At 41.2% G+C, this 15,810-nt stretch overlaps 1 protein-coding gene across 5 annotated transcripts in view; it reads right to left on the bottom strand.

Annotated features, from left to right (window-relative positions):
• LOC148402631 (helicase ARIP4-like) overlaps window positions 1-15,810 on the bottom strand; it is a 37,925-nt gene that overhangs the window by 4,244 nt on the left and 17,871 nt on the right. For 4 of the 5 annotated variants that reach the window (XM_088365290.1, XM_088365300.1, XM_088365317.1 and 1 more), the window contains 20 exons: window positions 11,058-11,289; window positions 10,643-10,776; window positions 10,256-10,408; window positions 7,038-7,249; window positions 6,789-6,971; window positions 6,488-6,621; window positions 5,862-6,058; window positions 5,582-5,785; window positions 5,301-5,439; window positions 4,259-4,436; window positions 3,856-4,074; window positions 2,898-3,016; window positions 2,649-2,773; window positions 1,822-1,921; window positions 1,523-1,728; window positions 1,236-1,411; window positions 917-1,113; window positions 502-701; window positions 258-347; window positions 54-149 (listed from right to left, as the gene is read on the bottom strand). In XM_088365290.1, coding sequence (XP_088221416.1) covers window positions 54-149; window positions 258-347; window positions 502-701; window positions 917-1,113; window positions 1,236-1,411; window positions 1,523-1,728; window positions 1,822-1,921; window positions 2,649-2,773; window positions 2,898-3,016; window positions 3,856-4,074; window positions 4,259-4,436; window positions 5,301-5,439; window positions 5,582-5,785; window positions 5,862-6,058; window positions 6,488-6,621; window positions 6,789-6,971; window positions 7,038-7,249; window positions 10,256-10,408; window positions 10,643-10,776; window positions 11,058-11,289 — 3,294 coding nt within the window. Of the gene's footprint in view, window positions 1-53; window positions 150-257; window positions 348-501; window positions 702-916; window positions 1,114-1,235; window positions 1,412-1,522; window positions 1,729-1,821; window positions 1,922-2,648; window positions 2,774-2,897; window positions 3,017-3,855; window positions 4,075-4,258; window positions 4,437-5,300; window positions 5,440-5,581; window positions 5,786-5,861; window positions 6,059-6,487; window positions 6,622-6,788; window positions 6,972-7,037; window positions 7,250-10,255; window positions 10,409-10,642; window positions 10,777-11,057; window positions 11,290-15,301; window positions 15,330-15,810 lie in introns of those variants that run through there. The other variant, XM_088365324.1, reaches the window with a different exon arrangement.

Raw genomic sequence — 15,810 nt, 5'->3', positions numbered from 1 at the left:
TAGAAAAGTACTTTATGTTCAGCAGCATTGCGTTATAACATAAGTCTTCCAACCATTGTGTGATGTTGCAGTATTCTCCTCTGAGATCTTAGGCTTGTTAGCTGCTCTGATAGCAAAGATTCGGCCATCTGACGTCCTGATGTAGGTCCCTGAAAATAAAGAAAATAGTTGACCTTGAAGTTGAAGAGTTTCTTCATGTGACAGGAAATTGACCAAATCTAAAATTCAAGTACCAAAACTGAAATGATGAGTGTTACCTTTGGTGCCTCTAATGACATGGATGCTCTCGCCGGCTGTGATTCTGGCCTTGACATCTGTTGAGCTGTTGGTGCCTGGAATCACCATATCTAAAAGAAGAACAATATACAATATTTGCGGCTATTTGCTTTTTCGTGGAGGGAAAAATAGTGCTATCACTTTGCAACGTTTTAATGGTAGTTTTCATATAAGCTCCTAAACCGACTAACCAAAAAAAACAACCACCAATCAGCAGCAACCTACCTGTAGTGGTGATAATCTTCTGCACAAAAACTCCAGCTTTTTGTAAGCAGCTAACAGGAAAACCTCCAAAGCTAGACGGTGATGAGTCTTTGGAAGTTGGAGCCGAACCTGCAGACACCTGGCAAGGAACAGCGGGAACTGGAGCAGATTGGACTGGTCGGACGTTGCCCCCCAGTTTCTTCTCAGTGTGAGGTGGGCGCCTGAGAATAGTTTTGAAGATTTAACACTGACTGCCTTACAAGGACTTTTTCACATTTTAAATATAGATAATTTATTTTTTACTAAATTAAATGATTTTTTTGTTGTAGTTTTGACCATTTTTCCCTTTCGAAGGTACCTGGTAAACGCATCAAATGTGCAAAAAGGAAAAGTCCTTTTGATTTTGAATCAGCTGCAAATATTTAGAATTACATACCAGTTTCGCTGGCTAAAGGCGGGGATGTTGGTGAGGCTCTGGTCACTGGCTGGGTAGTAGTGAGCGTAGGAAGGGCGAGTGTATGGAACAGATGCCCTCTTTTCTTCCTCGTAACCTTTTTTGGCAGCCTTCTTCTCATCAGTGCTCAGCTTCAGCTCTCTGCGGTCCATGAGAAGAGACTCATGGGGGAATGGTTGCTGAAATGAATTCAAGAAACGGAGGTGAGCTATGTAATCTGTTCTTGTTTGTAAATTGACACTCAGCTAGTTCGCATTTTAAGAAGGTGACGGGTTATGTTCTTCTTTATTCTTCTACGTACCTTGGTAATGAGGTGTGGAAAGAGGCACAATGCCTTCCCGAGGACGCAATCCATGTTGTCCCAAGGTTGCAGCTGTACTTGGGAGAGCTCTGGGTCCTCTTCGACAAAGTGTAGGAGAGATTCCACCTCCCTCCTGGTGAAGGTCAGCATAGGGTTCAGATCATCCACCACCCGGTCTGATTGATGGAGAAGGAGGGTTAAAATAATGCAAAGAAACAAAAACAAACACATCTGCACAACATTAGGCTATATTTTTCCCAACTGTATACATACAGGAGCGCACTCACCAGACATGCCCTGCTTGGAAATCTGGCGATCATAGATTTTCTTCTCAAGCGTGAAATCACACACAAGCCTGTAGACGTGACACTGCTTCTTCTGACCGTAGCGGTAGACACGGCAAACAGCCTGGGCATCATGGCACGGGTTCCAGGAGGCATCGAAAACCACCACACGGTTTGCTCCGATCAAGTTCACGCCCAGACAACCTGCCCTGAGACCCCACATAGGTGCACAGTCCAGTTATTCATCACATTGAAAAACAGCATCTATGCGTGAACACATGTTCCGTGTGTCTGTGTGTTACCTGGTTGACAACAGGAAGACCCAAGCTGATGTGTTGTTGGGATCGTTGAACTGGTTAATTAATCTTTCTCGCTCTGAAGTGGTTGTACTGCCGTCCAGTCCTTTAACACATTACACAGCCAGAACAGAGATTTAAAAACAATAGTGTAATATACAGGATTCGTTAATGTTAAAAATAATTTATTATTCACCCGCTTGTCAACTGCTTATACAAAAACTGAACTAAACTGTACACCGCGCTTTGGAAAAAGATGCTACTTTGGACAGATGCGTTTTTAGATTTGTTAGGTGAATGAATGAATAATCTTGAAGACAAATTTGGGCAAGGTGATCGAAATTAGGATTTATCAGCCTTGGCAGAAGCTAGTGCTCCAAATCTTTTACTGTAGGGGACACATACTTCTGATAATTGGTTGGAAGGGATTTTCTCCCCCTTACGACACCTATATTAGACATTATCTGTGGCAATTAAAAAGTGAGAAATGTTTTTCAAAATGACTAAAAGTGACTTTATTTTCAGAGGTTCAGTTTAAAAATCATGAAACACCAAACTATAAATTACGTTGTCTGCCGTAAAGAACCAGCAGGTGGCAGTGCTCATTACAAGTACACTACATGGGGGAGGATATCGGCAATGCATTCAAATGAATGTGCATCATTTGAGTATATTAGCCATAAATCATCACAAAAAAACTAAATGTACTTCTCACACCTCATGAGTATAACATCACTGTGTTTTATCCAAAATAAACTGTCCACTCTTCAAGTAAATCTCAGCTCAACGTCACAGACACAGAGCATGTACTGTAGTGTGAAAAGACCACTCACTGTAATAGTTGACATTTCGGACCCAGTTCTGACTGGCTGTGTCCTTGGCGGAGGTGTTGGGAGAACGCGGTACTGGCCTCTTAGCCAGGAAATCCTCAATCACAGTTAGAGTTGACAAACTCTGACTGCGGGACACAGAAATAAAGGACCGGGTCATAAGATGGGGAACATGGGAATCCAAGGAAAAGCGAGGAAAAGAATGAACCATTTAAAATGTCCTTTTCACTGATGTACTTTTCAGCCTTTTACCTGAAAACAAGAAGTTTATCTCCCTTTGTGACACTCTCCTCAATCAGGTGGAAGAGCAGTACCATTTTTGCAGAGTTCTCCAGGATGCCGGGCTTGTAATCACACATTATGTCCTTCGCCTAGGGAAGCATATAGGAGTTATCACATCTTATTATGTGCCGTTAGCTGAATGACTATGACTTGCTTTAAATAATGTTGATGTTAGACTGATTACGGCTTGTGCAAACAGAGTCCAGAACACACATGGTAAAGTGGAACCTCTCTCCTCTACTCATTGGAATTTGAGTAATAAGTATATCACACAAGATTTCAGCTCTTCACTTGTCGATGACCAAGAGCAACATAGTTAGTTACTTAATTGGAAGTCAGGGACTCACTCAAAGGACTGCAGTAGTGTCCCATTACTTTTGTTCAGCATGACCAGCATGTATGTGAAACAGCTGTCTTTCAAAATGACTGTTTCATAATTTTCAATGTTTTAAGATTGGTTCATGTTTTACACGCTCCCTGTAAAATGCTTTATGAGATTTATCTGAAATGTAAAGTGCAGTACATTATAAATTAAATGTATTATTGACAGCACAATTTGATTCGGTAATTATTTCACTTGGGTTTGCATAATTAACTAATATACTAATTTGTCATCAGGAACACAACTTCATTGAGAATGCTGTGACAAGCTGATGTGTTCAACTTTTTTTTTTTCTAGGGCACTGCAAACAAATGGGTCATTTATTTTTACCTCCACCAAAACTTTGAGGTTTTTGGTGCCCTGCACTCACAGACGGGGATCATACAAAAATGACCTCATTTTCTAAATCTGTTTAAAATTACAAAGGAAATGCTGACTGCCCAAGAATTATACTTAACTCTAAAAAATATAAGATGTGATTCAAGGAAAATAAAACAACAATAATAATAATAATTGTGATGCCTACTAAGGAATTTTGGCACATACCCATTCGTATGTGATGACCTGATTGGCCTTCTCCTGCAAATGGTTGAGACTCACTCCTCCATTTGGGTTAGGGGTTTCCAGGGGCTTTGGCTTCTGATCGGCGGCAGTGGGACAACATGTTGGTGCAGCTGAGGTGATGTCGTCAAGGTCCAGGTCCTGGTCATTGGCCAGGTTTTCCTTCTGTAAGGCTTCATAGAGCACATCTGGATGGTTCCAAATCTTAAAAAGGGCAAAGAACAACCAATGTAAAATGACTTCCTTTGACATGTGGATTATTTAGATTCCGTGTCCCCCCTCTAATTCTAATGTGAACTTCTTTTTCCAGTAGTTCCTGTGGTCCAAACACACAGATGTTCTCCAAAAGTTACTAGCTCTGGCACATTTGGCACGTTCTTTGTCTCACCTTGCAGCAGACGCAAAAGGCTTTGAGCGGGTTGAGGCTGAGCCAGCCAGAGTTCCCCGCCTCTCTGAAGCGGTTCATGAACTCTGTGTAGAGCGCCCTTTGCAGGGGAGACAGGCGCACTAGGATCACGTGCTCTTCCTTAGACGGCAGCTGGTCCTTAAGAACACCGTGGCCTCGTCTATAGCACAGAATCACAATGCGTTCATTTAAAATATGGGAAAAAAAAAATGTCCATTTTAAATTAAATATATTGACCATTGCAGATTCCTTTTATGGAAAGTTTTTAAGGCTCCTATAAGTTACTAAATATCTCACCGAGGGATATATTTGTCCGTGTCTAACTTCCTGTCTGTTCTTTTTATTTTAAGAAACTAGATTCACTTTGATGTCAGTACACTAATAATCTCGGTTAAAAAAAAATAGCGATGCTACTATGTTGGAACCAGCCACAGTGAATCCCACTAATGTATTTATAGTGGGATTCTATTATCTGCTAATTTTTACTATTCGAGTCCCAATCCATTGCAAGTAGTGGGAGCCCACTGTATATCTTTCGGTGCAACATTTGGAAAACTTCTGTTTGAATGAATGGGATAATTAATTTTTAATTATTATCAATCATATAGGAATTCTATGGGAGGTCCAGGCAAGTGAATGGATTTCATTCAACATTTGAAATGGGCCCTTTGATGGTGGTCAGGACAGGTAATGTGATTATTTCATCATCGTTAATATCTTTGTTGTTCAACTAAACAAACTGACTAAAGCGAATTCCTGTCATATTGTCATTTCATGTTGTACAATACACTTATTTTTAATATCTGTGAAACATCCAATGGAAAGGTTGTAGTTAATTTAGAGAATCTTTTTTCTGCTTCTTTGCAAGCTTATGCAACAAAAGGTTGCTCCAACAAACCAATCCGATTGTAACAAAGAATAACTATTTTTGTACCAAGGTCCGCTCTCTCTTCACGTTCGTGTTTACTCAGTGAGTTTGACAAATCTCAAGGTGCTTTTGAGAGTAGCCAGGCAGCTGTCTCACCTCTGTACGAAGCCCTCCAGCAGGCTATGTAGCACGTGGCTCCTGTACCTCATCAATTGAATGTCCTGGGGTGTGCTGTCCACACACTGCCCGTTCAGAATGGGACGCTCAAACATGTTACTGAATTCTTGCCGTGAGCCTGAAACATATGTATATCAGAAGGTCTTCCAAATATCATTTTTTGTAGTTATGCTCCACGTTTTTAATTGTTGTTAATGTTCTCCAAATGTGTTAGTCATTGAAGGTCAGCCAGCTGCAGTAGCAATAAACAATTGACTTACCGAGGAAGTCGGGCCGAACAAAGTCAACCATGCACCAGTACTCTATTAGGTTGTTCTGGAGTGGATATCCCGTCAAGACCACACGGCGCTTGGTTCGAATGTTCTTCAGGGCCAGAGAGGTGCTGGCATGGCAGTTTTTAATGCGATGACCCTCATCACAAATCACCACGTCAGGACCAGGCCTGGCCAAGGCTCTCTCAATAGCTGGAGAAAGATAATTCCCTATTTAAAATTTGATTTATTGCACCTCTTCATCTGCTCTCTCATGTATCTCTCCCACCTATGAGCAATTTCTGCTGCCGGTCCTCCTCAGCCAGGTTGTTTGTGACAGGCCCCGCAGTTTTCTTGCTCTTCTTCTTTCTCCCAGACACAAAGTTCTTCTTGAGCGACAAGAGGCGGAACATCTCATAGCCCATTAGCAGCACACCTCCATCCTGGACCCAGTTCTCCACCACCTGTGCCCTGGATGTTGTGTTTCTGGGTAATCACAGAGAAAACATTTAATTCACACAGAAGATGCTTGGCCTTCTCTGTTGTATTTTGCCTTAGTTCATTTAAATGTGAACCAAAACTAAAGGGCAGAGGAAATACATGTGATAGTTTGCAAGCACACAGAAAGAGTCATCCTACAACTCCCCTCATTGACACACATTATGTCCCATACACACAGAATGTGCGGCAAAAGCACACACACACACACATATTGCAAACAGCTGTACGGTGTGGTAGCACCAGATGGCAGGTCAAAGGTTCAGCTGTTGGGGAAAAAAAACAAACAAAAAAAAAAAACAGAAGGAGCATTTTCCCTCACATGTGGGCACACTGGCATGATGCATGGACCTCAGCAGAAAGTTAACACATTTCATGATATTAATCCACACCAGCTGCACGCCTGTGTAAACTCACTTGTGTTCGTCATTGAGGATGTGAACCTTGAAGTTTCGAGGCCGCACCAGGCCATGGTCGCAATCTGGCGGCAAGGCCTCGGCATCTGGGACCCACATGTTAAACTCTGCCAGCCAGTTCTGCAGCGTGTTCACCTGTGGGATAAAAAGGTTGTCAACGAATATAATGGAGTTTTTCTTCAACAGGCTTTTCCTCGCTCTGATCAGACATTTATTCAGTTCCTACACCGTTTGAAGAGATGTCTAAACTTGAACATCAACACATCATTCATTACTTGAAATTGACTCCTGAAGGTACTTACAGGTACGATGGCGAGCACGGTGTGGGCCTTTGTGTATCTGAAGAGAATGTCAATGAAGGAGATGACCTGCAGCGTTTTGCCCAGGCCCATGCTGTGGGCCAGAATGCAGCCAAAACCACTGCTGCTGCTGAAACGCTCCGCCGACTCCACCAGGTTGTCGTACAGGAAACGAATTCCGCCGATCTGAGATAAATGACACAGAGCTCAGTTGGTCTTTACTCAGACTTCAAAAAGGGTATCACTTGGTACCTGGTGAGGTTTCACTGCTCGTGCCAGCTGAGGTGACAGGAAAATGTCTGTCTCTGTTGCCGGATGGTTCAAGTTGACCAGCACCCGTCCTTGGTCATCTGGCCGATTCAAGCTGTCGTTGACGTGCATGCCACTTTGCTCACGCTCTATTTCATGGTGGGCGGAGTCACTGCTGTTAGCATCGTCCTCACTCTGGCTCAGATTATTCGCACCTATGGAGAAAATGAAGGATGTGTGATGGGGGGAAAAAATCCTGTCCTCTTTGGAATTTTGCAAGAAAAACCATGAAAGTTGAACACTGAATGAATTCATGAAGGAGCAACTTTTCTTCATTAGATTTTGCTAATGCTAAATATAATCCTTGTACTGTAGTTAGTTTCACGTAAGCGTGAATGGTAGAAGTAAATTGAGATAGTACATGGAGATAGTGACCGATTTATTGCTACATTTAAATTCCATTGTGTGTGAAAAAAATTGTAGAGTGGTTGTAACAGGTTGCCAAAGACAAAGGGGATGGAAACATCGTTTTTTGCAGGAATGTAAATCAGAAGACATGAGTCATTTTTGGCCCACATGTATGGAATCTTATAATGTCATCACAGGTTGTACGTAGAATGAAGGAGACCAGAAAAACGGACCAGAGTAACAAGAATATCCTGCTGAAGAACCAATTTTTGAGAATTTTGAACATTTTCCATACCTTAGTTACATTATTTTAATACTGTAAATAGAGGACCGTTAATCCCAAATCTGCCCAAGTGCCAAAGACTTTTTTGACAAAAGCAGAAGACTTTTTTGACGAAAACGAATGTAATGTTTTTTCGGGATGTTTGGTATTTTATTCCTTTACTGCAATAAATACGAAATCCAACTATTTACCTAAAACAAACTTTCACACTTCTAGCGTTTATACTTTGATGTGGTTTCACGTAAGGAAAACCAGTTTGACATCCCTGGTTTAAAACAAATGTATGCATCTGTCTATTTGAATTGATTTAGCTAAGTAGGAAAAGTGGTTTCATAACAGTTTTCTGATGGGTACAAGCAGACACAAAGGGGACAAGCTAATTGACACCTGATGATGTTTTTGTTGTGCGCGTGTTTAGGGTGGTGTTTTTGTGTGTGGCCAGTGGCCACCAGACCAGCATCCCTAATTAATTAGGGGAAAAAAGAACATCAAATGACAAGCATTACACAAGATGGCAGCATGTGTGTCAGTATGTTAGTGTGTGTACAAAAATAAGGGAGAGCGAGAGGGACGAAGATGAAGCGAGAGAGAGCTTATATAACTGCAATGAATGTCTGGTTATACAAGTAGGATTAGAGTGGCGGGGGAGACTGGTTATGCAACTTTAACTAGAAATGTCACTGTGCCACGGTGGTGCGGTGTGTGTGTGTGTCCGCGCATGTGAGCGTGTATGTCTTCTGGGTCCCAACTTGGATTAGCCAGCTTTATTGCGCTGATCTGCTCCTTCTATCACTCTTCCACCTACCTCATCTTACTTATTTACCCACAGCCCCTTCCCTTTTCTTCCTGTCATTCTAGGCTCCTAAACACACGTCTCTAAAATTTAAGGACGTGTGGATTATAAAGCGTGTGCACATGAGCCAGTTATAAAAACGACTTGGGAATGAGAGAAGTGTACAAAGTGTACCCTGCGGACATTTGAAACAGCTTCTGAAATTGCATTAGAGTTGATATGATTTCCAAAACAACAGATGTATCAAATATTCCGTTTTTACAAAAACAATGCCGTTGAAAGAAGTCTTAATTTTACAATGGCTTCATTACGGCATACTGCATGGAACCAATTCAGGTAACCAAAACACAACAACACCTCACTACGAAGCAGTCAAGAAAGCTACAAACACAAGTTAGCATGAAACTGAACATTAATGTCTTTGTATGTGGAACAAGAATATTTGATACAGCTCTTGTCAAAGTGGGAAAAATGATGTGCCCAGTTGGTAGGATTTTGAAATTGTGTGTCTCTGTTGCATTTGGCTCATGAAGCAGTTAAAAGCATGCGCAATGCAAATGTCACAATTATCCAGTCAGAAGGATAATCTCCAAGCTGGGAGTTTCCCGCTGGGAGTTCTGACCTTCCAGAGGCAGCTGACCTACTAGCCCACTAAACACTGTCAAAGGACAAAGTGCAAGGGGGCCCCGAGGCCAACTCCATGTGGGGCAATCTACTTCAGCGGCCTGGAATTGTACCTGTACTTGTTGGAGCTGTGATGATTAATAATTTTCACAAGCAACGTTCCTTTCTGTCGTGTCTTTATAATGCTTGATTTATTTGTGATGTTATAAAGTATACGATAAGTTTTTTATTCATAATAAATAGTAACTGTTGTCACGGTGTCATACATATTAGTAGTGCATTCAGACCGAACCGGAGCTGAGCTATTCACGAGAGGCGATTACATGTGAAGTCAATGCCATTCACGCAGATAGGCGCAAATCTGGCGACAGGTGGCACAATTGATGCATTTGAGGTGATGCGAGTGGAGGCAAGCACACTCACGATGTTAGTAATTTTTTTTCCATCAGAGGAGGAGCTACCGTTTCAAGTGGAACAATTGGATTTGGCTCGAGTCAGTGGAATTAAAATTCGATAAGGTAAGGCAGCAGCTTTTGCCATGTTTATTTATATGTGACAGCCTAAACGTAAAAGGTCTCTAAAGCCCAAACTATTCCAGTTAACAGAAGTGAAAGCCACAACAAATTTATACGTGGTGTCCATCTCGCATGAAAATGATTCGATAAGTATTTCGATACACGGGGTGTGATATGATTCAAGGACGATATATTTGAAAAAGGAAAGATTTAATTCAATTAAACTGAGTTTACATCAAAACCAATTTTCCGCCTCAAATAGGTTTTCCTTACACATTTCTTGAGTATTGATATCAGAGAAAAGTTATTTCAATTGTAAATAGTTAATTGGGGAAATATTTATTTACAGTAAATAAAATCTATTTAGAAATTAATAGTGTTACGAGTGCCTAGTGACAGGCTGGCGACCTGTCCAAGGTGTACCACACCTCTCAGCTGAGACAGCCTCCAGCTCACCTGCGGCCCCAATGAGCAAAACCGCTCGAGAAGGATGGATAGCACTTCTCTTAAATTGTGCCGTCCCTGAAGGGAGCAGTTGCCCAAGGAACACTGTGCACGTGTGTGTGTGTGTGTCTCTCTCTCTATTGTTTTGTCTGACCTGTTTTGTGCGTGGGCTTCGTGGTGGAGGCACATATGTTGGTCTTGACGTCCTGGCATGTGCCGGAGCTACTGGACTCGAAGCAGATGACTTCCTGTCGCAACTCCTGCTGCGACACTGATGATGATGATGACACATGCTTTGTTACATCACCTGCACAAAGGAATTAGCAAAAAGCATGAGAGATTCAATGCTTTGTGTTTACATTCTTACCCTAATCTGGTCACACTTCAAAGCTTGTACAGATAATAAATTGTGCTTGTCTGTCTCTCTGTGTGTTAGTCCAGTGATTGGCGCGTGATCAACGTGTGTGCGACCCTGAATGTAATAAGTAGCATAAGTGTAATATGTACTGAAAATGGATGGATATGGATGCCGGGGAGACACCTGTTTCATATTCAGGCAGCAGTGGTATGGGGAAATCTTGCTTTCTCTGATCACCCAGACGTTGCTTTCTCTGTTGTTCCTCCTGCTGAGCACTTCTGGTGACTGCTTCCAGCTGATGGTCCCTCAGTAACTTCCTACCATCACAAGAGCGGAACACAAAAACTCAATAAGAACTCAGTATGATTGTTTGAAATTGGAATGAAACTTGATGTGATGATGGACAAACATTATACGTGTGTTTTCATGTCCCTCGTGTACCAAGAAAACAAACACGATGAAAGCCTGAGGAACTGCTGAATGTATTTTTTATGACTAATTCCAGAATGTACAATCTTGGGAGACACAAAATGGGATGTTTAAATGCTCAAGCCCCAAAATGAACTCCCTATACAATCGATAAATAGATTTTGCTTACCGAATGTTGCGTCTCATGTGCGAGGGTTTGGAGCTCCTCTTTCTATTTCCTGTCAGGGTGGCGGGCGGGGTGGTCCTTTGGCTGGAGGGTCTCGAAGCAGGTTGTGAGGGGGGAGCGTTGGCTGGCGTCCCCCCTGAAGGTGAGGTAGATGGTGGAGGGGTACGCTGCCATGCTGCGGTGTCGCCTCCCTGAGCCTCATTCTCTGAGCTGAAGGAGGCGCAGTGGGACTGATCTGTGAAACAAAATGGGGACCCACTGTTAAACATGCAAAATTCAATCTATTTATTTTGCATCAAGACCATTCCCAAGATGTCATAGACAATGCATACAGATCATGTCCAGAGCACGCACAGTCCTGAGCCACAAAATGAGTTGCCTTGAGAAAATTCACACAAGTGTGATCCACCAAGTTACACTTTTGAGATTATTCTGAAACTAGCCATTTTTCCATTGATCGTTGTTCTTCATTAAAATGACAAGCCATAATAATTTTTTTAACTGGGATATTTCATCTCATCGTAAGCTTGAGTATGTGATTGAAGTGTTTCCTTTGTTTTTTGGGTGTATGATATAAACCGTCGCTTAACTGTATGGCACTGCTTCCATCCAGTGTGAAGTCGGGGTTCAACCCTTACAACATCGGTTAAAAATGAGTTTGAAAATAAATGTAAACAGTAAGTGAGGTTACCAAAACCTTGAATGCAGTGCCTTTCTACAATACTGGAGGCCGTCAGCGTTTCTGTGTTGAATTTGTGCCCTCAAACAGAGACACTCGTGTGTGGTGAGAGCTCACTAGGAGTGCAGCGGGAAATTAACACTTAATTTGTCTGACAATAATTTCCATACTTTCATTTGCTGTACAGCATATCTTTGTTCGTTTATCTGCCAGCAATGTCTAGAGATGAAAAGACAATTATCTTCCATTAAATGTGAAGGTCCAATAAAAGTCTGTATGCATTTTTTTTACCATTTACACAACTAGAATAAGACACGGCTTCCTGTATTTCAGCTTTGTGTTCAGCAAAACAAGTCCAAAATTAAGACTGACTAAATATTTGTTTTTTTACTTTTTTTTCTTCAAGAGAGGGGATCATTGTTATTTCAGTGTTCGTACTTTTTGTGCTATAAATATTTGTTTGGTGGTGTGCTGTGAGATTTTCCAGTGTAGAAGAGTGCTTGAAGATTTTGCCCTAGAGGCTAGTTGACAAAGCTTAGTTTTGTGTTTGCCTTAATTAGTTATAATTGCTTAACCGTCAAAGTGACGCACTCACTAGTTAAAGCTACGAAAGAAAAGACATGAATCATGCAAATAAAGAAGAACATTTCCAAGTCCGTTTTGGGGATACACCCAAAGTATGCAGTCATCGTTCTAACACTGAAGGAAATCTATAAACTTGATATTTTTGTGCAAATTTGAATTTATTTTTGTACTTCCACCAACCCACTTGAAAACTGCTTTCACTTCATTTTTTTCACGTTTCATCTTTTCCTCCACTACTCCCCCCCTTTTCAGTTGCTCTGCCAGAAACACACTGAACCAAATCTCGGGTTTATGTAAGCACTGGATCATAAATATGGACAGATTACGAAATGAAAAACAGGAAACCCACACAAACAGTACCAAGAACAAGCTGTGCCAGGAACTTGCTAGGGATGACGGGACAAAATGATGCTGCGTTGCCAACACACAGCGTCCTCACTCACAACTTTCGATGTTTATGACACCTGGTATATCATGTTGCCGTTGTGGACCTGCAATATCTACATTGTGACAAGAATGTCTGCAGACACTCTGAGCCTAGCTGCCTTGCAAAACAACTTGCACAAAACACCCAGTCTGGTCATGATACATAATCAAACACAATGCGGTTGGTTAAATAACACCAGTCTGTGCGTGTGTATGCGTGCGTGCGTGGGCATGCATGCATGCACATTGGGACATATCTGAATACATGGAGGAAGGACTAATATTTCAAACCAATTCATAGGAGAAATCCTTAATGATGGGAAGTAAATAAAGTCATGTCAATATTAAAATATTTTTCTAACTTGCTGTACTACATATTGGTGATATAGATGCTCAGCATTACTATTGACAGTAGTTAACTTATTTTTACACTTGTATTAGACTTACCATCACATGTTACTGAAAACATTACCGGTACAGTAACAAGGTTTTATAATGACATTTTGCGGGAGGAGGAATGTATGAAATTGCTTCAAAATATGTTCTTCAATTGACAGTTGCAAGTACACTTAACGAAAGATGAGACTGCACTGCCATATTGCATCGGCAAAGGACACAGGTTTTCTTATCTCAGTCTGAGATAGCGCCAGAGACATAACAATGTGTCAACGTGAACATTTCACATACACATTTCCACTCATATCAGCCCCTTGTTTCCTACCTTCAATGTTACCCGACAGAACAATTTTGTATATGACTTTACGTCATCCAAAGGGCACTGACATCAATATACTCGCACAATGGCTAGCTGTACGCACACACAAACACACACACACACAACTGCACACTGAGCACTCGGGGAGCCGTTAGGGAAGGACAGGAAGTGGAGTGGGCAGATGAAAGTGAGGTCACCATTCAAAGAGTAAGGCTGCACTTGAGCGGAAGAGGGGGCAGACACACACATGATCAATGAATTTGACTGCTTCACACATCACAGTGAACTATTGTCTCACTATTGAAGCTCTATTTTAATACATACTCTACGTACATATAGTGCATTTAGAGTTAGTTTCATTTCTTGTCCACAATGTGCTAAATGTGTGTCTCAACCACAGGAAACAGATAACAACAACAATAACAAGAAAAACATCTGAAGGGCAGAATGAAGGACAACACAAGACCACAAACATAAAAAGGATACTGCAATATTGAATCTCATTTCTAGGATTAAATCTCAATTCCAACCAAAGATTCATAGAAAGATGTACAACCTTTCACACACATCCATCCAAACGTCTTCAGCAACCTAAATGTTACTGAAGTACATCTACATGTATGTTGAAGGTTTCTCAGTAGAGGGCTGAAAACCACAACTTGCTCTTTGTTTGAACGCGTGTCAAACAAATGGCTTTTGCTTGAAAGTGTTGGCGCTGAGAGGAAAGGAGAAATGAAACTTTCTTTTCAAATGAATTTCATCCATAGATTGATGATTAACAAAGAGCAGTAACAATGACTTGGCATTGACTTGACATTGAGGTGTGTCAAGTTTCATGCTTTTTATTTCCTCTCTAGCCACAGTGAAAATATTGTCAAGCTGCTGCTTTTCACTAAAAGCACTATTTCAATGGAACAGTACAAGTAATGTACTACATTCAGGCAGAAGACCTGCGTAGAGATTGTAATCTATAGTGGTAGTTTACTAAATTGATTCAAAAACCAGGAAATACATACAAAGTACTTTGACGCAAGCGTTTGCAACCGTCGGCTTACATAACGCTGAATCACAAACACATGAAAGCAATTTTAGCCCTTTTCAGATGTGCTTTATGCTTGAAAAGTTGCAATTTTCCATTTTCTGTGTCTTCTAACGGCATCAATACAAAAGGAAACTGGAACAATCACATGTTTGTCTGATTAGATGGTAAACAACGTGTATCTAAAGCTATTCCACTCCAGTCTTTTAGGTGCATTAAGTTGTCTGTGTCATCTTAACATCTTATACATGCTTCAATCCATTTTCTATGGTCACAGTGAGCTGGAACCCGTCCTAGCTGACTCTGGCTGAAAGGTGTACTACACTTTATATACTGATTAAAACAAGGCACAAATAAAGACAAACAACAATTCGCAGCCACTGATTGGGAACTGTACCCACAATTCCTGCACCAAAATCAAGTGACTAAAACTTTGATGGGCTTCATGATTATGGCCAAAATCATAACCGTGACTATTTTAATTATGATTGAAATTAGATAATTGTGAAGCTCTAATACATCACTGAAGGTGGTTGGGCTAGACCCCTTATTTACTGTGCGCTTAAACCTTCATGTTTCATCTCATGAAGAGAATTTAGACAATTAAATGTTTTTCTGTCAGAAACCCCACAAAATAAAACAAGACAAAACGCAACCCAAAAGGCAACACAAAGAAGTATTAGTACTGAAAACAAAAATAAGGATGAAGCATATATCAAAAAAGCATCAATCTGCAACAGAATTCCAACTTTCTTCAACAGGCATCATTGGGAAATTGAGAGTTTGTTATAGACTGCACATACAGTTTGTCCACATGCTGTCTCGAGAAGCTGCATCATACGTTACGATGGCCTTTTGTACTTTGCGTACACACTCACACACTGAGTCTTGAGTACAAGTCTTGCACAGAACGTTACTCTCTAATGCCAGCGACGCTGAGGGGGATGTGAGAGGGTGCTTATATAACGGTTGCCTGTGGCTGTTACACAACCAGTGTTCACAAGAACCGCACACACACACACGCACGCACACACACACACACCGAAAAAAACAGTAGCACATACTGCATGTGTGTGTGTTTTACATGTGCTCTCTTTCACGCTCGTCTGTTATTTGAAGAGCTGTCGGACTCATTGATTGAGGTTGTTTTAAGCAACAGATCAGTTAAATCATTAAAAAAAAACACACAAAAAAGAATTTTGTAAATTTGAGGCAGACTGAACACTAATTTCATCAAATCTCTTCAAAATGTGAAATCATCAGTTGTCATAGAGCTGCAAGGTGCTTTTAACAAAACAGGACTACAGGCTGT

This window comes from Syngnathus floridae, chromosome 2, assembly GCF_059516105.1.
Source record: "Syngnathus floridae isolate MCC-2025c chromosome 2, RoL_Sflo_1.0, whole genome shotgun sequence".
NCBI lineage: Eukaryota > Metazoa > Chordata > Actinopteri > Syngnathiformes > Syngnathidae > Syngnathus > Syngnathus floridae.
The sequence above is the reverse complement of the archived record's forward strand: the minus strand, read 5'-3'. Positions and strand labels throughout refer to the sequence as shown.